At 52.0% G+C, this 20,869-nt stretch overlaps 1 protein-coding gene across 1 annotated transcript in view; it reads left to right on the top strand.

Moving 5' to 3' along the window:
• Nucleotides 1-20,869, top strand: part of DLEC1 (DLEC1 cilia and flagella associated protein) — a 113,744-nt gene that overhangs the window by 90,063 nt on the left and 2,812 nt on the right. Inside the window, exons 23-39 of the mRNA XM_059077244.2 lie at nt 8,668-8,821; nt 9,256-9,366; nt 10,348-10,478; nt 10,970-11,161; nt 11,949-12,019; nt 12,473-12,624; nt 13,858-13,976; nt 14,509-14,579; nt 16,959-17,164; nt 17,249-17,359; nt 17,465-17,590; nt 17,703-17,797; nt 17,991-18,075; nt 18,258-18,476; nt 19,457-19,618; nt 20,355-20,508; nt 20,712-20,835. Of these exons, the coding sequence (XP_058933227.1) occupies nt 8,668-8,821; nt 9,256-9,366; nt 10,348-10,478; nt 10,970-11,161; nt 11,949-12,019; nt 12,473-12,624; nt 13,858-13,976; nt 14,509-14,579; nt 16,959-17,164; nt 17,249-17,359; nt 17,465-17,590; nt 17,703-17,797; nt 17,991-18,075; nt 18,258-18,476; nt 19,457-19,618; nt 20,355-20,508; nt 20,712-20,835 (2,283 nt within the window). The remainder of the gene's footprint in view (nt 1-8,667; nt 8,822-9,255; nt 9,367-10,347; nt 10,479-10,969; nt 11,162-11,948; nt 12,020-12,472; nt 12,625-13,857; nt 13,977-14,508; nt 14,580-16,958; nt 17,165-17,248; nt 17,360-17,464; nt 17,591-17,702; nt 17,798-17,990; nt 18,076-18,257; nt 18,477-19,456; nt 19,619-20,354; nt 20,509-20,711; nt 20,836-20,869) is intronic.

Here is a 20,869-nt window from a genome sequence, read left to right as displayed (position 1 = left end):
TATAGTATCAGATTTTTATGTTTATGTCTTTGAGCCATTTCAAGTTAATTTTTGTGAGTGGTGTACGATAGGGGTTCAATTTCATTTTTCTACATGTGGTTATCCAGTTTTCCCAACACCATTTGTTGAAGAGACTGTCCTTTCCCAGGACATTTTCCCAGGTGTTCATTTTTTTAAATTGAAGTATAGTTAATTTACAATGTTGTGTTAGTTTCAAGTGCACAGCAAAGTGATTCAGTTATACATACACATAACATATTCTTCTTCAGATTCTTTTCCATTATATGTTATTACAAGATATTGACTATAGTTTCCTGTTTTATATATAGTAGTGCGTATATGTTAATCCCAAACTCCTCATTTATCTCTCCCCACCCCTGTGCCACTATCCCCTTTGGTAACCATAAGTTTGTTTTCTATGTCTGTGAGTCTGTGTCTGCTTTGTAAATAACTTTATTTTTATCCTTTTTTTTAGATTCCACATATAAGTGATATCATATGATATTTGTCTTTCTCTGACTTACTTCACTTAATATGATAATCTCGGGAATTCCCTGGCAGTCCAGTGGTTGGGACTTGGCGCTTTCACTGCTGGGGCCGGGGTTCAACCCCTGGTTGGGGAACTAATAACCCACAAGCAGTGCAGTGCAGCCAAAAATGAAAAAAAAAAAAAAAAAAAAAAAAGAAATCTCTAGGGCCATTCATGTTGCTGCAAATGGCATTATTTCATTCATTTTTTTATGGCTGAGTATTATTCCATTGTCTATGTGTACCACATCTTCTTTATCCATTTATCTGTTGATGTACATTTTGGTTGCTTCCATGACTTGGCTTTTGTAAACAGTGCGGCAGTGAACATCAGAGTGCATGTATCTTTTTGAATTATGATTTTTCTCTGGATATATGCCCAGGAATGAGATTGTAGGATCATATTTTAATGCTATTTTTAGTTTTTTAAGGAACCTGTATACAGTTCTCCAAAACGGTTGAACCAATTTACATTCCCATCAATGTAGGAAGGTTCCCTTTTCTCCACAACCTCTCTAGCATTTATTATTTGTAGACTTTTTGATGACGGTCATTCTGACTGATATGAGGTGATACCTCATTGTAGTTCTGATTAGCATTTCTCTAATAATTAGTGATGTTGAGCAGCTTTTCATGTGCCCATTGGCCATCTGTATGTCTTCTCTGGAGAAATGTCTGTTTAGGGTATTCTTTTTTTAAAAAAATTTTTAATAAATTTATTTATTTTTGGTTGCATTGGGTCTTCGTTGCTGCACGCAGGCTTTCTCTAGTTGGGGCGTGCGGGGGCTACTCTTTGTTGCAGTGTGCGGGCTTCTCATTGCAGTGGCTTCTCTTGTTGCGGAGCACGGGCTCTAGGCACGTGGGCTCAGTAGTTGTGGCTCACAGGCTTAGTTGCTGCGTGGCACGTGGGATCTTCCCAGACCGGGGCTCCAACCCGTGTCCCCTGCATTGGCAGGCAGATTCTTAACCACTGCACCACCAGGGAAGTCCCTGTTTAGGGTATTCTTGGCTCTCTTGTCAAATATTAGTTGAGTGTATACATGGCTTTTTTTTTTTTTTTTTTTTTGCGGTACGCGGGCCTCTCACTGTCGTGGCCTCTCCCGTTGCGGAGCACAGGCTCCGGATGCACAGGCTCAGCGGCCATGGCTCACGGGCCCAGCCGCTCCGCGGCATGTGGGATCCTCCCGGACCGGGACATGAACCCGCGTCCACCGCATCGGCAGGCGGACTCTCAACCACTGCGCCACCAGGGAAGCCCTCTACATGGCATTTTTAAATGAGCAAATACCATTGTATTCTGGGAGGAACACACTGGAGATTTCGAAGGTTATTAGTGATATTCCCTCCCTCACTCCCTCCTTTCCTTCCTTCCTTCCTTCCTTTCTCATGGAAAATTTCTTACGTATATAAAAATAGTATAGTATAATGAACCCCTGTGTATCCATCATCTACTTTCAGTAATTATCAAATCACGACAAATACTGCTTCATCCACATGCCTCATCCATTTCTCCCCCCCATCCTTCTCAAACTATTTTGAAGCATAATTTTCATTTTCTTAAGTTGACTGGTGGTAACATTTTGTTTCTTAAGCTAGGCGGGGGTGGTACACAGATGTTCTTTTTATTATTATTCTTTAAACTGTATAGATATTTAAACTGTATATTTGTTTTGTAGTCATTTCTGCATGTATTTTGTATTTTGTTATAAAAACTTTAACTGCTCCCTTTAAATCTTCATGTATGCTTGAATTATCCTCCAAAGAGAATGTGCCATTTTCTACTTCTACCTCCAGGGTATGAGATGCCCATCACCCCAGACTCTCACAGTGACAGATATTCTCAGACTTTTGGTACTTGGACCAGCAACAGGGGGGAAAGTACCAGCAATGTCTCATTCAAATGTGCTTTTCTACAACTAACATTATGCGTCTAAGTATGAGTCTTTTCACACCCACCGGTAATTGCGTGGTTCTTCATGGTCCTTAGGTAAGAAGGTTAGGTCTGTCTTCTCCTCAGGCAGAATGAATACCTTTTATTCAGTCTCTGCTTATTTCCTTTCTTTTCTTATCTCTATTCTTTCTTCTTAAAGGATCTTGTATTAATCAGAATGTTCACAGTTGCAAGTGAGGGAAACACATCAATTTAGGCAAAAAGGGGGAACCACTGGCTTATGTACCTGGGCATGCCTGCCCTACTGAATCCGGGGCTCCAGCCTCTTCCTTTTGTCTGGTCTTCTACTTCTCTCTCATTGTCCACCCCCCTTCCCTCTCCTGCACCCACCCCATCCTTCAACTCTGCTTCTCTCTCTTCATCGGCCTTTCTCTCCCTATTGGCAGGGGCCCTTGGCCACGATGCCCCAGGGAAGGGGGCCACTTAGAGTTCCAGGCTCACGCACTCCCAGCTTAATAACCTCCGTGAAAAATGAAATCAGCTTTCTCCAGAGATACACTCTGAATGGATGTCTTTGGTCACTTCCCCTCACAGGCCCTACCTCCCCGTGGCAGGGGGCAAGGATCCAGCTCCAGTAGAGGCAGGTGGGAAAGCTTGCTGGACAGTAAAAACAATAGCTACCAGAGTCCACCACAAACCTGCTGGATCTATACTGCATGAGTTTAACCACTGTCCTCATATTTTCCATCTCTTGGGGTTTTTCTCCTCGCTCAGGGATATGCCCTTGGCCCTGTAGGTCACTAAGTCAGTCTCTGGTGGATACCCTTGTTTTGGCAATCATGCTTTTCAATTTCAAGCTTTTTTTTTTTTTTTAATGAATTGTTCCTTTTCTATAGTCATCTGTTATTGTCTTATGGATGCAACAGCCTCTCAGACAACCCCGAGGAAACCAATTTTAGTGTCCTCAGATTCTGGTTTGGGATCTTTCTTCACTTTGGGGGTTTCTTTCTACATCTAATAATCCTTGGCTGCCCATTCCTGTTCTGAAGGAGGAAGTTGATTTGCGTAAGGAGCCGGTGGTGTCAGTTTCCTCTGAGTATGTGGGTGTAGGTGTGGATGGAGTCCTCCTCCCAGGACTGAGTGTGTGTGTGTGTGTGTGTGTGTGAGTACCCTCAGAGCAGATAGCTTCCTGAATCCCGTAAAGGAAAGGGGCCTTTGGCGAAAACAGCCCAAGACAGTCGAGGAAACCCACACTGGCCAGCTACACGAATCAGTCCCTTCCTTCCTTCATAAATAGGATCTTTTTGGTTGTTTTCCCTCGGAGACAGTTGAGAAGCCTAGTGTTCCTGCAGGAGCTGCTGTGACCTATCTCCAGGGCCACGCCCACATTCTTCACTGCGGGTGGGGTAAATCCTGCTGTAGGATTTACCAGTCTTCTGTGTGATGCCTGAGCTCTGGGAGCCAATATAGCTGAACCCGCCACGCTAATCTCCCAGCGCTCCTTTAGTTACCTCCCCTGCCCTTTCCCCACAGCCCACCCTGCCTTGTGATGCTTCTCATTCCACTGTTATGGAATCTCTGCTTGGCCTTCTCCAGGGGTCTTAAGTAATAGTTTTGTTTTCCTCTGTTTTATCAGTTAATCTGATTACATCATTTCTTTTAATTTTTTTTCTCATTGGAATAGCATTATATTTACTTTATTTAAAATTTTTCACAAATTATGCATAATGTTAACATAGTATATCTTATTATAATAATGATATATGGGGCAAATATAATAGTTGCCAGTCGGGACCCACTCTCCATCCTTCTCCACCCTGCTCTCCTATTTCATCTCTTCCTCAACAACACTTGTTACAATCTATCCTTCAGTGGTACTCATCCTGGTGTGTGTGAAGTGATATTTCACTGAGGATTTGATTTGAGTTTTCCTGATGGCAAATGATGTTTAGCATCTTTCATACGCTTATTGGTTATCTGTAGATCCTCTTTGGAGCACTATCTCTTGAATTCTGTGCCCATTTAAAAAAAATAAAGTTATTTGTTTTTTTATTACTGAGATGCAAGTGTTCCTTTTTTTTTTTGAGGTGGAAGTGTTGTTCTTTATGTATATTCTAGATACGTGTCTGTTATTAGGTATTTGATTTTCAAATATTTTCTCCCATTCTGAGAATTGTCTTTTCACTTTCTTGATGGTATGTATACTTTGAAGCACAAAAGTTTTAAATTTTGGTGAATTCCAGTTTATGTATTTTTCTCTTTTGTTGCTTGTGCTTTTGGTGTTATATCTAAGAAACCATTGCCTAATGTCACAAATATTTACTCACATGTTTTCTTCTGAGAGTTTTATAGTTTTAGTTCTTATTCTTAGGTCTCTGATCCGTTTTGAGTTAGTTTTTGTGTATGGTGTGAGAAAAGAATCCAGGTTCATTCTTTTCCAACTAGATAATCAGTTGTCTCAGTACTGTTTCTTAAAAAGACTTTTCTTTATCCATTGAATTGTCTTGTCACCCTTTATCAAAACTCAGTTGACTGTAAACATGAGGGTTTATTTATGGACTGTCAGTTCTGTTCCATTGATCTATAGGTCTGTTCTCATGCCATATCAACATTGTTTTGATTAATGTGGCTTTATAGTAAGTTTTGAAATCAGGAAGTATGAATTCTCCAACTTTGTTTTTCTTTCTCAAGATTGTTTTGGCTATTCTTGGATGCTTTGAATTTCTGTATGAATTTTAGGACCAGTTTATCAGTTTCTGCAAAGAGCCAGCTGGGATTTTAATAGGGAGTGTATTGAATCTGCCAATCAGTTTGGGGAGTATTGCCATCCTGACAATATTAAGTCTTCCCATTCTTGAACATGAAATGTCTTTCCATTTTTTTAGGTCTTTTCATTTCTTTCAGTGAGGTTTTCAGTGTACAAGTCTTGTACTTTTTTTGTTAAAGTTATTCCTAAGTATTGTATCACTTTTGATGCTTTTGGAAATGGACTTTTCTTAATCACATTTTATTATTATTCATTGTTAGTGTGTAGAAATACAAATAGTTTTTTGTATATTGACCTTGTATCCTACAACCTTGCTGAACACGTTACTTCTAATGGTTTTCTAAATAGAAGATTATGTCGTCTGAATTTAGAGATAATTTTACATCTTCCTTTCCTTTTTTTTTCTTTTAAATTTTTATTTATTTATTTTTGGCTGTGTTAGGTCTTCGTTGCTGCACGTGGGCTTTCTCTAGTTGCAGCGAGCAGGGGCTACTCTTCGTTGTGGTGCGTGGGCTTCTCATTGCGGTGGCTTCTCTTGTTGTGGAGCACGGGCTCTAGGGTGCATGGGCTTCAGTAGTTGTGGTGTGCAGGCTCAGCAGTTGTGGCTCGTGGGCTCTAGAGCACAGGCTCAGTAGTTGTGGCGCACAGGCTTAGTTGCTCTGCGGCATGTGGCATCTTCCCAGACCAGGGCTCGAACCCATGTCCCCTGCATTGGCAGGCGGATTCTTAACCACTGAGCCACGAGGGAAGTCCCTACATCTTCCTTTCCAATCTGGATGCCTTTCCTGCCTAATGGACCTAATAATACTCCAGTACAGTGTTGAATGAAAGTGGCAAGGGTGGATGTCCTTGCCTTGTTCCTGATCTTAAAAGGAAAACGTTGTCTTTCACCTTTAAGTATGATATTAGCTGTAGGCTTTTTGTAGATGTCCTTTATCAGGTTGTGGAATTTCCCTTCTATTCCTAGTTTGCTGATTGTTTTTCTCATGAAAGAACATTAGATTTCATTGAATGTTTTTTCTGTGTCTTTTGAAATAATCATGCCATTTTTGTCCTTTTTAAAATTAATGTGGTGTTTTTCACTAATTTTTGCATATTCAACCAAAAATTTTATTTCTTATTTGACCTATTTATTTAGGAGTGTGTTGTTTAATTTACACATATTTTTGTTTCCCAATTTTCTGTTGTTGATTTTTAATTTGATTCTCTTGTTGTTGGAGAACATACTTTGTATAATTTCAGCCTTTTAAATCTGAGGCTTGTTGTATAAGCTATCTTATGGTCTGTTCTAGAGAATATTCCATGTACACATAAGAAACATTTTGCAGTTGTTGGATAGAGTGTTGTATAGAGGCCTGGTTGGTTTATAGTGTTAAGTCTCCTATTTCCTGTTCATCTTCTGCTTAGTTGTTCTGTCCACTATTTAAAATGAGGTATTGAAATCTCTAATCATTAGTTTTGAATTGTCAGTTTCTCCCTTCAATCCTGTCATTTTTTGCTTCATGCATTTTGGAACACTGTTGTTTGACATGTGTATTTATAATTGTAATAGTCTTCCTGATGGATTGACCTTTTTATAATTATAAAATACCCTTCTTTGTCTCTAGGAACAATTTTTGTCCTAAAGTCTATTTCATCTCACATTAAAATAGCTACTATAGCTCTCTTTTGGGTACTGTTTGCAGTATATTTTTCCATCCTTTTACTTTCAGCGTATTTGTGTCTTTGAATCTAAGGTGTCTCTTGTAGACAGTATACAGTGGGATCATTTTTTTAATGCATTTTGCCAATCTCTATCTTTTGTTTGGCTTTTGAATCTATGACCTATCTCAGTCTCGTTCTGTGGCTATAAAAAGATAGCATGATAACTGCAATTAAACCTCATTTTCAAATACATTTTACAGCTCTTTATGGGGACAAGTCTTTTCTTCCTTGATATTCTTGAAGATTGTCAAGCTGGCCAAGATGGTAAAGGTTTTTTTGGAAAAATCCTTAATTATTGAACAAAGTGAACAGCACTCAGAAATTTATGGCCAAAAAAAAAAGAAAAAATGGGGGCTGGGAGGAGGTTAAAAAAAAATAAGATGGCATGAGACATCCTTGTAATGGAACTATTCTGTGTCTTGACTGTGGTGGTGATCTACATGTGATAAAATTGCGTAGAAGTAAATACACACAAACGAGTCCATGTAAACCTGATGGGGTCTGAATAAGATTGCTGGATTGTATCCCTCTTGGTCTCCTGCTTGTGACATTGTGCTATAGTTAGGCAAGATGTTACTACTGGGAATGTTACTATTGGGTGAAGAGTGTACTGGATCCCTTTGTATTTTTTTGTTGTTGTTGTTACAGCTGCATGTGAATCTACGGTTATTTCAAAATAAAAAGTTAAAAGCAAAATGCATGTTATCTCCATTCCTTATATAAGAAAAAGAATACCCTCAGACATATTTGTGTGGGTCTGTCTCTAGGTTTTCTACATTGTTCCATTGATCTGTTGTATACATCCCTCCACCAATAACACACTATCTTGATTACTGTAGCTGTATAGTAAGTCTTAATATCCAGTAATTTCCCACTTTATTCTTTTTAAAAATTGTTTTAGTCTGTGTCCTTTATCCTTCTATATAAATGTTATAATAAGCTTGTCTATATCTACAAGAATCCTGGCTAGGAGTTTGATAAGAATTGTGTTAAACTTAATAGATCAGTTTGGGGAGAGTTGACATCTGTGTTGAGTCTTTTAATCCATGAACATGATTTATGCCTCTCTATTTACAGTCATCTTCGATTTCTTTCATTGGTGTTTTTGAAGTTTTCAGCACACAAATTCTATACGTGTTTTATTAGATATTTACCAAAGTATTTCAATTTTTTGAGCAATTATAAATGGTATTATATTTTTAACTTCTGTTTCTACACGTTCTTTGTTAGCCTGTAAAAATGTGATTGATTTTGGAGTTCCCTGGTGGTCCAGTGGTTAGGATTCCGTGCTTTACTGCCGAGGGCCCGTGTTTGATCCCTGGTCAGGGAACTAAAAATCCCACAAGCCACCTGGCACAGCCAAAAAAAAAAAAAAAAAAAAAGTGGGGCTTCCCCGGTGGCGCAGTGGTTGAGAGTCCGCCTGCCGATGCAGGGAACACGGGTTCGTGCCCCGGTCCGGGAAGATCCCACATGCCGCGGAGCAGCTGGGCCCATGAGCCATGGCCGCTGAGCCTGCGCGTCCAGAGCCTGTGCTCCACAACGGGAGAGGCCGCAACAGTGAGAGGCCCGCGTACCACACACACACAAAAAAAGTGATTGATTTTTATGTGTTGATTTTTACCCTGTCACTTTGCTGACTCACTCATTAGTTCTAAGATTTTTAAAAAAAATAGATTCCTTGGGATTTTCTATGTAGACCATCATGTCATCTGCAGATAGGGAGGAGTTTTAATTCTTCCTTTCTGTTGAGTATGCCTTCTATTTCCTTGTGTTCCAGCCACCTGCCCGTGTATGCCGAGGTGCAGGAGCCCTACGTGTACCTGCGGAGCAGCCAGGTGGAGGTCACCAACCTCTACATGGGCGTGCCCACCAAGACACCTGTCACACTAATCAATGGCACGCTCCTGCCCACCCAGTTCCACTGGGGCAAGGTGGGTGAGCCCACGCTGTCGGGCCCTAGGCCTGCAACCCTCAGCCCCAGAGGCTTGTGTGGAGGGGGACACTGTCCCCCAGACACCTCCCAGAACAGATTACTGCCCCTGGGGCTGACTCTGCCGCCAGCCCTACGTGCCACGTTCCTGTGCGTCAGAGCCAGCTGTCCCTGTTCTTCATCACCCTGGGCCTCCCAGGGTGGTTTATTTAGTCCAGAGAACCCCTGACGGGGATGAGGTCCATCTGTGGTGGGAGAGGAGAGGAGAGGGACCTGTGGTTTATCCCCACTCAGGAGTACCCCCCACCCTGCTGGTCTCGCTGGGGGCCCCCAGTCTGCCAGCCTCCCCAGAGTATGCGGTGGTGCTGAGCCCTCTGTCTGGACCCCGGGTCCATCCTGGAAGCCCAGCACGTGACCCACCCGTGTGTCTGCCAGCTCCTGGGGCTCCAAGCAAGCTTCTGCACAGCAAACGTCTCCCCCCGACGTGGCACGCTGGGCCCTGGTGAGGAGTGCCAGTTCAGCCTAGAGTTGACTGCTCACACCCAGGCGAGTGAGGGCTCGGGCCCGCGTGCCCAGGAGTCTCCCCCGGCTGCCTGCATCTGTGCCGGCCAGGAGGTCCACCCCAGACCCCTCTCCTGGGCTGTGTCAGTGGGGAAGAGAGACTTCTTGCATTTGGGTCTGGGGTCCCCACTCCCACTGGGCCTGCTGTCTAGGGACACAGGGCCTGGATGTGCCCTGACAGCCTTGGGCACAACCGTTAGCCCTCGCCAGGCCATTCTCTTTGGAACAGGTGGGCCCAGCTTTCCAGCTGCCCGGAGATGCTGAGCAGAGCTGCTGCCCACGGCGGGCCCTGTGCTGGGTGCTGCAGGGGAGTCTGAGCGGCACCCAGGTTCCTCCCGAGAAGGACGCAGCTTCTCCAGGCGCAGCCCACGGGAAGGCCATCAGGCCGAATGCGCTCAGTACTTGGGTGGTTGCCGGCTCTCCGTTTGTGGTTCTTGTGGGGAAAGAAACTTCTTCCTCGCAGGGACTAGCAGCCCCAGGTCCCAGTCCTCTCTGGCGAACACGTGGACAGTGGGCTTTCTTACACAGCCGAGCCTGAGCTCAAGGGTGACGGCCGGGCCCAGGCCTGGCACAGAGCAGACCTCACGCAGGAAGGGCTTGATTTCTATGGTAGCAGCTTCATCAGGATAAATGTGCGGCTTCTCCAGAGGTCCGCTTGGAGGGGTCTCCTTCACGTGGTGGGGCTGCCCAGGTATTTGGGGCCGACTCACAGCCAGGAGCCCTGAGGAAGGGGCCAGGCCTCCGGGGGGGGGGGGGGCAGGGGGGTGCTGACAGGCCGGGTCTGGGCATAGTGGCCCACTGGAGGGTCTGGGAGCCCTTTCACAGAGATGAGCCTAGACAAGACCTTTGGGTTGAGTGCCCCCCCAAGCAGCCTCCTGTGCTGCGGGAGCCCATCTGAGGCCCGTCTGCTGAGGCCAAGCCCTGGGCTTTACCTGACTGATGCACTCCCGGTGGGCTTCCTTATAGGACGAGTTGATGGGCCTGGCCCTCCCTTGTAACGTGTCGGGCATGAAGGAGCCACTGGTTCTGGGCATTTCCGGGAAACCCCGCGGACTGCAGGTGGCCATCGCCATCTCTGCAGAGGACAGCGACAGCAGGTGAGCCCAGGGCAGGCCCGGAGCCTGGGGGCTGAGGCAGCCATTCAAAGGACCGGCCTTGAGGTGGTACCAGCCTCCTCCCTGTGATTCCCGCGGCCAGGAAAAGGCCCCTCACAGACACTCTGGGAACAGCCCTGCCTACCCCATCACCGCCTTCTCTGTGGTCTTTCCCCACACGCCAGAGGCGTGGTGTTCAGGCGGGGAGGAGATGGCAGGGGACGGGGCTGTGGGTACCTTAGGCTTTCCCACACGAGGCCCAGCAACTGGGAGACAGGCCGGTCTGCCCCGGCCAGGGAGAGCCTGGGGGGTTCGAGGCCTCTCTTGGCATCACGGGTGAGCGAGGCGGGAGTCTCTGTGGGGTGGCAGCTTAACTAACGAGGGCTTGGAGGATGCAGCCTGGTTTCCGGGCAGCTCTGGCGCCCCCACCCCAGGTGGCTCGCTGGGCAGGGCCGAGGGTGGCGTGTAACCAGGTGCTCACGGGCTCGGGGCAGTGTTGCCAGCACAGAGCTGTGGCCAGGCCACCCAGAGAGGCTCCACCTGGACTTCGGCTCAGCAGTGCCACTGCGGACCCGCGTGGATCGCCAGCTCATCCTGACCAACTGTTCCCCGATACAGACCCATTTTACCCTCAAGTTTGAGTACTTTGGGAGCCCTGCAGATAGCCTGCGCCAAAAACCCAGCCTGTAAGTCTGATTTCTTTCAGAGGCTGCTTCTGGGGAGGATGTGGCCTGCTGAGGTGGAGGGCTCCAGACAGGCCAGGTGGTACTGGGGCCCACAGACGAGGGAGAAGTTATTGTAGGTGGAGGGAAGTGTGCACAGAGATACCGCGAGGCATTCTGCAAAGCTGTAGCTTGGAATCAACTGCAGTGAAAGTATTTACACCGAGAGGCTGGCTGAGTTTACCAGCACCCCGCTGCAGACGCCTCGCCACCAAAGCTCCTAAGGCGGGGGTGGGAGTGGGGAAATGGTGGTGGGAGCTTCAAAACCACCGACTGCTGGTGTTGCAGGGCACCAGGAACAGCTCCTGAGCCATTAACTTGCCCATTGCAGAAAGTTAGTGTGTGTTCAATGCGGGACAGGTGTTGGCAGGAAAGAGTGGAAACAGCCTGTTGCAGAAGGCTGGACAAGGGTTGGGGAGTCTGGGCTGGGTTTGCATCCAAGGGTCATCAAGGTGCAGAGCCTGGGGATCGGGGTCCCTGCCCTGGAGCCCTCCTGAGTTTGTTGGGAGGCAATCCCTGGGGCTGGCAGGCGGCCTGCAGCTGGGATGCTTTGGGTGGTAGGGGTGCAGCGGGAGCAAAGACCACAGCCAGAGGTGAAGAGTAGGCCTGACCAGCTCTCCCCTGGGAGGAGCGGCAGGGCCACCTTCCTCTGCTGGGCACCTGGGAGGATGCTGGTTGCCAGGGGAGGTGGCTCAGGTCTGGGGAAGGGCCCGGATGGCTTGATGTGATTTCCATGTCCTGTCTTGTCAAGGCCTGACATGCCTCCTGCCCTGCTGAAGATGGCTCGGATGCGGGAGCTCTTGGCCAAGCGAGAGCAGCTGGGTGAGAGTCCCAGGGCAGGCGCTGAGCCCAGGCCTGGCCAGAGTGGCATTTCGCGTGGCCTTCCAAGGAGGTGGGCCAGTTGCTGCAGGAGGGGACCCTGACCAGAGGCCACTTCTCAGCATCTTTTCTAGCAAGGTCCCTGAGATGGCCGTGGCCCTCCACCTGACAGCGCCCCCTCTCTTAAACGAGGCCATCCCCTTGCCAGGGCGTACACAGGGCCTGGCTTTGATTTGGGAGGGGTGGTGGCTCAGAAGGGAGGGCTGAGGCCCGGCCCTTGTGGCAGGTGAAAGAAACTGGACCCCGGGCCCCAGGCTCCCAGGAGGAGGCTCTGTTTAGCCAGACCAAGGAGAGGCTGTAGGTTGGCTTGTCTGGTTCAGTGCTTTGCTGATGCTTGAGGGTTTGGACCTCTTTCCTGCCCTGGGGCCTGAATCCCCATTCCTGGTTCTCCTGCAGAGTTTATGGAAAGCATGCTGTCCCATGGGAAAGGAGCTGCCTTCTTTCCCCACCTCTCCCAGGGCGTGCTGGGGGCTCACCAGCAGCTTGGCATTGACCTCACAGCCTGTGCGAACATGTGGGGCGAGTACTGGGACAGCCTCATCTGCACAGTAAGTAAACAAAGTAGACATGTCCCAAATCCTAGGCTACTGAGTTATTGCACAGAAGATTTTCTTGAACTATTTAGTAAATTGGATGGGTTAGTTATGGTAGATATTTGCTTTAAATTGTGCTGTGCCCAATGATAAAGAGTTGATCACCTTAACATACAAAGCGTTTCTTAACTAACAATAAGGGGGGCAAAAGCATCCCAAATAGGCAAAGGGTTTGAATAGGCAATTCAAGAATGACAAATAGAGATGGCCAGTGAACATGAAACATGTCACCAGCACTGGTAACTAAAGAATTGAGAGTTAAACCACTGAAATACTAGTCTTTGTGAGATTAGCAAGGTTGAAAAGTTGTTAGTGAAGGTGCGGGGAGGAAAGGTACTCATGTGCACAGCGAGGCCGGCTGGGACATGTGTGCACCCCTTCAGAGGCACTTCTGCAGGGCGCTGGGGACACACAATTAAGGTTGCCCCAAGAACAGGGAACAAAGAAATTCATCCCAGGCTTCCTTTTCTTCTCAGCGTTGTTTGTAATAGAGGGGGGAGAAAAAATGAAACAGTGTAAACATTCAAGTCCTCAGGAGAAGATAGGATGAAAACATTAGGCTACATCCATGCAGTGGGATTCGGACAGCCCGTTAAATGATGCTGTAAACCTTCATTAGTAACATTATCATATGTTGTAAAGAGAAAAGAGATTACCGAAACAAAGCATTCCCAGAATGCTCCTCATATATATCTGTGTTTTATGCACACAAGTCTGTCTAGACAGTGGTACATTAAAATGTTAACAGTGAGTCATGCTGGGGGTGGGGTAGGATCATGGGTGAAATACATTCTTTTTTAAATTTTAAAAAGACATTTATCACCTTTTATTAGCAGAGAAAAAAAATAAAGTTATTTCCATTTAAAAGATAAAGAAATTTAATCAAAGGGGCCATGAGAAGCCAAAGACCCTCAGGCTGGGAGATCTGTGCAGTCGCCCTGCAGGGCTGGGTGGGAGAGCAGAGACGGGAGGGCAGGACAGGGAAGCGGGGGCCGGGAGGCCAGGCCTTTGGGGGCGTCTGGGGTGAGCGTCAGACAGCGGGGAGTGAGTCCTCGCCCAGTTGCGACCAAGCTTTGGGGACCCTGGGCTGGCTGGAGGAGGGAGGGCCTCGAACGGAGGGTATGGGGAGCCAGGGGTTGCGGTAGCAGCCGGTGACGAGAGCAACACGTGGCTGGTGTGTGTTTGCAGGTGGGAGACCTGCCTCCAGCGGTCATCCCGGTGCATATGGTGGTGGTGGGCTGCCCCATCAGCTCCCACAGGACCACCCACTACACCACCGACCAGATCCAGAAGGAGCCTATTGTCAGGTATCCCTGCCTCGCCCCCGCCTGCCTCCTGCTCTAACCCTTGAAACCCTCTGGCCTCCACCCCGGGCTGCCCGCGCCAACTCGTTGCCGTCCCGCCAGCCCAGGCCCACTTGGTGCCACCCAGCTCGAAAGCCCCAAGCTGGGGCTACCCCAGAGGAGAGAGGCCTCGGGGGGCACAGACGTGATCTGCACATCTCCGAGGGCTTTGCGGGGACAGAAGTAGCGAGTAGTCACTGTGGTCCCAGGTCAGGGCGGGACTCGGGACCCCTCACTCCAACTGCGTTGGGGTCTGTGCGGTTGGTCAGTGCAGTTGCAGAGTGGGTGGGGTTTACTGGTGAGCTGCCCTGGGTCACGGTTCTCTGGGCACCGCATGACGAGGGCCTCCAGCCCTGGGGCTCGGTGACTCTGGGCTGAAGACAGACCGCTGTGGGGCCTCCTGCCTGCCTGAGCCCCAGCCCTCCTCTCTCAGGAGAGCTGGCCTGCGGGGTGTGCGCTGGCTGTGGCCCTACTGACCCTCGTCTCCTGTCTCCAGGTTCGGCACCCGGGTCTCTGGAGGAGACACAGTCACCCGGATCCTTCGCCTGAGTAATTCCAGCCCCTGTGGTGAGATGCTTGCAAGAGAAATCGGGGCTCTTGCTGCAGGCTCTGCTGTGTGGTGGGCCAGGCTGGGAGGGAAGATTGGAGTGAGGGAAGCTGATGGCCTGCGACCTGGAGCCAAGCGGGCTGGGGTACAGAGGGAGGCCCCCACGGGCCAAGGTCAGGAGTGGCCAAGCCAGTCTTGGGTTGTCAGAGCCACTTCCACCCAAGAAGACAGGACTTGCCCTTGCCTGTAGGACCTGGGGTCTCCCAGTGTCCATGGGCCACAGATGCCCTCCCCTGGTCGGGTTCACTTTGCATAGGGACAGGCACTTGTAGGGGACACCTTTTCTCTTCCCTTCAGCCAGCAGCCCCTGAGCTGTTTGCCAGGTGCTGTGCAAGGAGCTGGGGATACAGAGGCAACAGGACAGCGGGGGCTGTGCCTGATGGGCAGGACGGACGTGACCATGGGCTGCCAGCGTAGAGTGCACTGAGTGCGACTGTGGGGGCGGCCAGAGTGCTGGGGGTCTCTGTCGAGGGCCTTCAGGCTGAGGCCTGGAGGAGAGCGACTCAGCTGGGCCTGAGGGAGCGTATGGGCCACAGGAAGAGCCAGGGCCAGCTGAGAACCAGCCTCCCGGGGATTATTTCAAGTACCTTGAGGCTGGGCCACCCCAGACCAAGTGAACCACAGTCTCTAGGGGCAGGGCCTGGGGACTAGTTTTTAAGCTCCTCGGGGACTCAAGGGAACATCCTGTTGGTGGAAGAGAATGGCCACTCTGTAACCTTGCTTATTTTTGTCCACTGGATCTGTGCATTTGGGGTGTATTGGACCACTCTACTCATATCAAGTTCTTCTGGCGTTTGTAGTTTTGCGGTATGTTTTTAGCTTCTGTATTGTTAGATGCACTTGACAACTAATGATGCCTCTTATCACCCTGTAACCTTCCTCTTTGGCCCCTTCGGTGCTTAAATCCCACCCTGCTGAATAGCAACATTGCTCCACCTGGTTGTGTACTGGCATTTGCCTGGTATGTCTTTTCCCATCCCTCTGTTTTCACCCTTTGATGTGAAAGGGTGAAAACACACTTTGATGTGTGTTTCTTTGTAAACAGCCGAGAGCTGAGCTTTTAGAAAACCTAATCTATGTATTTCTTCTTCTTTTATGATTTATTTCACTGTTATTTTTCTACTTTCTTTGTTTTGCTTTTTGTGACTTCTGTTTCCCCTTTGTACAATTTGGGATTTCTCTTCTACTTTCCTGGTTACCATTGATTCCTTGGGGCTCATCATCACATGCACATTTCTCCTTACCTGAAAGTGAGATTGTCCTCTGAACGTGACGGTATGGAGGCCATTGACGGCCTTGGTGAGTGTGATTCCGTGCGTGAAAGAGGCAGATACCAGGTAGTAACCTTAGGGACTACAAGTTCGGGGACCCTGCATGGGCATGTTTTCACCAGGCATTCATTCCCCAGGGGCGAGCCATGAATCCGAGGTGAGCTGGGAGAGGGGGGAGGCGCTCATGGATTGTTCGTCCTCCACGCGTGCTGTGGAGAGGTGGTACTGGAAAGGTCTGGCAGAGGGAAGCTTGTTTTAAGTGCTGTGGGGAAGCAGCCAGGAGAGAGGGGAGATGGGGCACATCTGGGCCCTGAGAAGAGGGGTGTAAGGATAGGGTAGATGCAGACAGATGGGGGGCTCCGGGCAGGACTTTCTTCTGGGAGGTGAGGTGGGACCACCCACTGAGTGCCAGAGGAGACCAGGGAAGACAGTGTCGTGGTGCAGGTAGGCAGGGACGGCTGAGGAGGAAACAGTGATGGGCAGGGTGGGGGCACGGTTTAGGATGGGGACATATTTATGGGGGTGGCACGTTGTTTAGGATGCGGGGGACTTGCTCGCTGGGGCCTAGACGGTCGGTTCCGTTCCCCCAGGGTTAGGTTTTTGCCCCTTGGGTACAAGGATGGGGGTAAAGAGAGATGAGAATCATGGCGAGACAGTTGCCAGTGGCAGCCCCCAGAGGCTCGCCTGGCTGGGGAAGGAAGTGAAAGCTGGTGGGCGCTAAAGGATGGAGGGGAGGAGGCAGGGGACATGGGGGGGTGAAGGGCCCAGGGGTCGGCAAATAGGCCAGCAGGAAGGAGTGTGTGAGGAGAGCACAGGGAGCCTGATTTCTGCATCTGGACATGAAACCTGGTCTTGTGATCCAGAGGGCAAGCGCTGATGGAGGCCGTGGCATAAGCCTGTAGACTCTCCTAAAACAAGAACTGCCTGGAAGTGACATTGGGAAGCCAGGCCCCCTCCACCCTGAGTGTGGGAGACCCGGCAGCCTTTGGGGGCTGCAGGGAGGGGGGGTCCCAGGGAAGAGTCTGCTCCTTCCTTATCCCTCGCCTCTCTCCCCCACGTCTGCCCCAGACATCCGCCTGGACTGGGAGACCTACACTCCAGAGGACAGGGAGGACCGGTTGCTGGAGCTGCTGGTGTCCTATGGACCACCCTTCCCGCTGCGGGACCAAGCTGGGAACGACCTCCTGTGCCCTGAGACCCCTGAGAGCAGCAGCTCCTTCTGGTCCCCAAGTCCCTCTGACGTGTCCAAGTCCGGCCGTGAAGCTGCCCAGTCTGTGAGCAGGGGTGGCGGGAGGGCTGCTGGGCTGTGGCCAGGGGGCCTCGAGCGGGTATGAGCCTCAGCGACTCCTGGACCGCAGGCTGAGGGCAGCTCCCGTGCCAGCGCCTCCCAGGAAATCATCTCGGTCACCCTGCAGGGGCGCGAGGGAGTGCCCTGTGACCAGCTGTTCTCCATCAGCCCCAAGCAGGTGGTGAGTTGGGGCGGGGCTGGGAGCTCGGGGGGGGGGGGGGGGGCGGTGGTATCCCCCTGGCCAGGAGGCACAGGCGGCACTGAGGCTGCTGTGTGCGTGTGCCAGGTGGTCCCCGCAGGGGGTAGCAGCACCATCCGCATCTCCTTTACACCCGTGGTCCTGGGCCCCGACGTCCTGCACAAGGTGGAGTGTACTGGCTCCGCCCTGGGCTCCATGAGCTTGGATGACGAGGTGAGCGCTCCTGGCCTGGGGAGGGTCCCCACCACCGCCTCTGCCTGGGGCAGCTCGCCTGCTGCCTGCTCAGCTCGGGCGACCCCCCGTGATCGGGCTTGGGCTCCGGCAGGTGGAGAGGGAGCTTCCAGGGAGGAGGCGCCGCCTGCAGGGCTCGGCTGTGGGACCCATGAGGCTGCACCTGCACGGCTATGTGAGGCCCGCGCAGTGAGTTGGCTGGGCTGCCTGGCCTCCCTGCGCCCGCCGTGGGGGTCAGCCTTTCCCGGCACTGCTGGAGACCCGACAGGGTCCTGGGAACAAGAGGATGGGGACGGGAGGGAGAAGCTGGCGGGTGAGCCCAGGAAAAGGCCGGCCAGGGTCAGCTGGGCCCCGGAAGCCCAGCCATGCCTGTCGCTGGCAGGCTGAGCGTGGAGCTGGACTCCGGCGGCAGCGTGGTGTTCTGGCTCCAGGCCAGTGACCTCATCCCCGAGCAGCGCTGTGCTGGGGTGAGTGTGCTGCACCCCTGGCCCTCCCAAGCTACCTGGTCCTCAGACGTCTCCCGCAGCCGCCTGTGGGGCACAGGCCTGACAGTCCGGGTCCCCTCCCCCGGGGCCTGCCAGCCCCCACCCGAGTCAGGGGCTCCGGAAGGCAGAACTGAGTCCCCTCCCCGACCTCTGTGGCCGCCCAGGTGCTGAGCGAGCTGGTGACCACCCACCACCTGAAGCTGACCAACACCACGGAAATCCCACACTACTTCCGGCTCCTGGTCTCCAGGCCCTTCTCTGTTTCTCAAGATGGGGTGAGCCGCAGCCACAGGGCTCCCGGCCCCAGCTGGAAGCAGGAGTGCAAGGAGGGGACAGCAGCAGCCAGCAAGCAGCTGGCACTCTACCCACAGGAGAACATGCTGGTCAGTGGGAACTTCTGTGGTCCCTGCCTACAGCGGGCACATCGCCCGGGCTGGGGCTCACCTCTCTCTCACGTTCGCGCACGCAGCGCCCTCAGGTCTGCACGTAGACACAGACAGGGTGTCCACACACGAACCACACGCTTGGCCCCGCCCTGCGCTCAGGGGCGGACCCCCATCACACGCACCACGTCCAGCAAACCCCTCCGCACAGGGGCCCTCCACGCGCAGGCACGCCCAGACCTATCCGTGTGGACACTCGCGAGTCCCAGACACACCAGACCGCGCTCTTCGTCCCCTCCGCCAGCGTCTTGGTCCTGTGAGCACCTCCACGCGGCACAGACCCCCCCTTCTCGTGTGCCCTCACGCAGGGTTTCATCACCATCTTTCCATAAACATAAGGCGCACCAGAAACACAGTTCCCCAGGTCCCACTGCCAGAGATGAGAAGATCTGGGCTGAGGCCCAGGAACCCGTTTTCCTAACAGGTGCCTTGGATGAATCTGTGGAGCTGGGTCCACAGACCTGGGTTTGGGAGCCACGTGTCCAAGCCCCATCTTGTTGGGCCCAAGTTACACCCTGGCCCCCAGATACCCACTCATGCTCCCGCAGCCACCTCCCCACAGCCTCCAGGGTGACCCCTGAGGAAGGCAAAGCTGACTGCACGTCCCCTGCTTAAAACCCGGTAGGGGCTCCTCACTGCCCTCAGGACAGAGACACAGGCCTGACTTGGGCCTACGGGCCTGCCCGCAGCCCTGGTCACACGAGTGGAGCCGCCCACTCCCCACTCCTCTGGCCTCTCGGCTCCCGAGGGCCGCTCAGCCCTGTCCCCAGTACCGACAGGTGCTGGGCAGGGAGCAGGGCACAGTGTGAGGAGTGAACGCACCAGGCAGGGTCCGCGGGAGGGAAGGACGGAGCTCTGGGCGGGGAGGCTGCCGCCCGCCTCCAGCAGTCTGAGGTGACGGCTTGTCCACATCTGCTCAGGTGAACGTGTCCTTTTCCCTCTCCCCGGAGCTGCTCTCCTATCAGAAGCTCCCGACTGACCAGGTGTTGCCTGGAGTGGACATTCAGCAGAGCGCGAGTGGAGAGAAACAGATGGTCTTCACTCAGAATCTGCTTCTGCAGTACAGCAACCAGACCACTCAGGTGAGTCCCAGGCCTGCCTCACGTGTTCAGGTGGAGTCAGAGGAGGACAAACCCCAGTAGTCTTCTCTGGAAGAGGCCTGGCACGTGGAGAGATGAGGGTCATCCATCCTTACCTGTCTTAGGAGCTCAGAGCGAGGTGGGGTGCTGTAGGGTGCAAAATCAGGGAAGGCTTCCTGGAGGAGGAGGTGGCTGGCATGCGAAGCCTGCGCGCTGTTTAAGGGAAACCAGGCCAAGGGAGTGGCCTGATGGGTGGGGACGGTGAGCAGCTGAGGGACGCCTCTTGGGCTCGTGTGGGACTCCGAGCACCAGCTGAGAATACCACGGGCCTCGTTCTTGTTCTGTGGACTGAGCTCCACACCACAGCCCCGTGAGCTTCTGAGTTGGAGAGGCCAAGGGAAAAGGTGAGATGGCCCAGAGCCCAAGAGGAGCAGACGGCTAGGTGAGAGGGGAGAGGAAGGCAGTAGGGCGGCCCAACCAGGGAGCAGAAACCACAGAGCTGGTTCCAGGGCAGGGGAGTCAGAGGGGAGCAGATGGCGCTTTCCTGGCCCTTTTCCTGCCCAGAATCCCACCAGCATCCCCCGGCTTTAGATGACAGCGCTGGCCCCCTTCCACCAGCTGTGGTGCTGCCTGTACGTCCCTCAGAAGCTGCAGTACTCGTGTCCCTGGCTCAGAGCCCAGTGGGAGTGGGTAAGGTCACCTCGTCCCCACCAAATTAAAGGCTCTGTCCCCCCTCAAGGTGGTGCCCCTGCGGGCCGTCGTGGCCATGCCCGAGCTGCAGCTCTCCACCAGCTGGGTGGACTTCGGGACCTGCTTCGTGAACCAGGGCCGTGTCCGGGAGGTCTACCTGATGAACCTGAGCGGCTCCCGGAGCTACTGGGCCGTGTTGACAGGTGTGCCATGCCCTCCTCCGGGCTCCCCCGTGCGGCTGGGCCGAGACCCCCAGGAAGGGGCTGTGTGCCCTGTCCCTGCAGGCTGGCTCCACCTGAGAATTCCTGCAGAGGTGGGCAGGAGCAGAGGCGCACCCCCGAGATGCGGGCAGGGGGCTGAGCATGGCGCTGGCTGCACTCCTGCGTGTCCCCTTCCCCTCATGCAGGCCAGCAGGAGCCAGACAAAGACCCTGTTGCCTTCAGGGTCTCCCCAAGCAGTGGGCTGCTGGAGGCACGACCGGTCAACGCACCCCCCACCTCCGTCCCCCTCCAGGTTTCCTTCACCGCCAGGTACGGCCCTCCCAGCCTCGCTGGTGCTGCCTCT

The sequence above is a fragment of the Kogia breviceps genome, chromosome 10, assembly GCF_026419965.1.
Source record: "Kogia breviceps isolate mKogBre1 chromosome 10, mKogBre1 haplotype 1, whole genome shotgun sequence".
Lineage (NCBI taxonomy): Eukaryota > Metazoa > Chordata > Mammalia > Artiodactyla > Physeteridae > Kogia > Kogia breviceps.
Note: the sequence above shows the minus strand (reverse complement) of the source record. Positions and strands in the feature narration are given on the sequence as shown.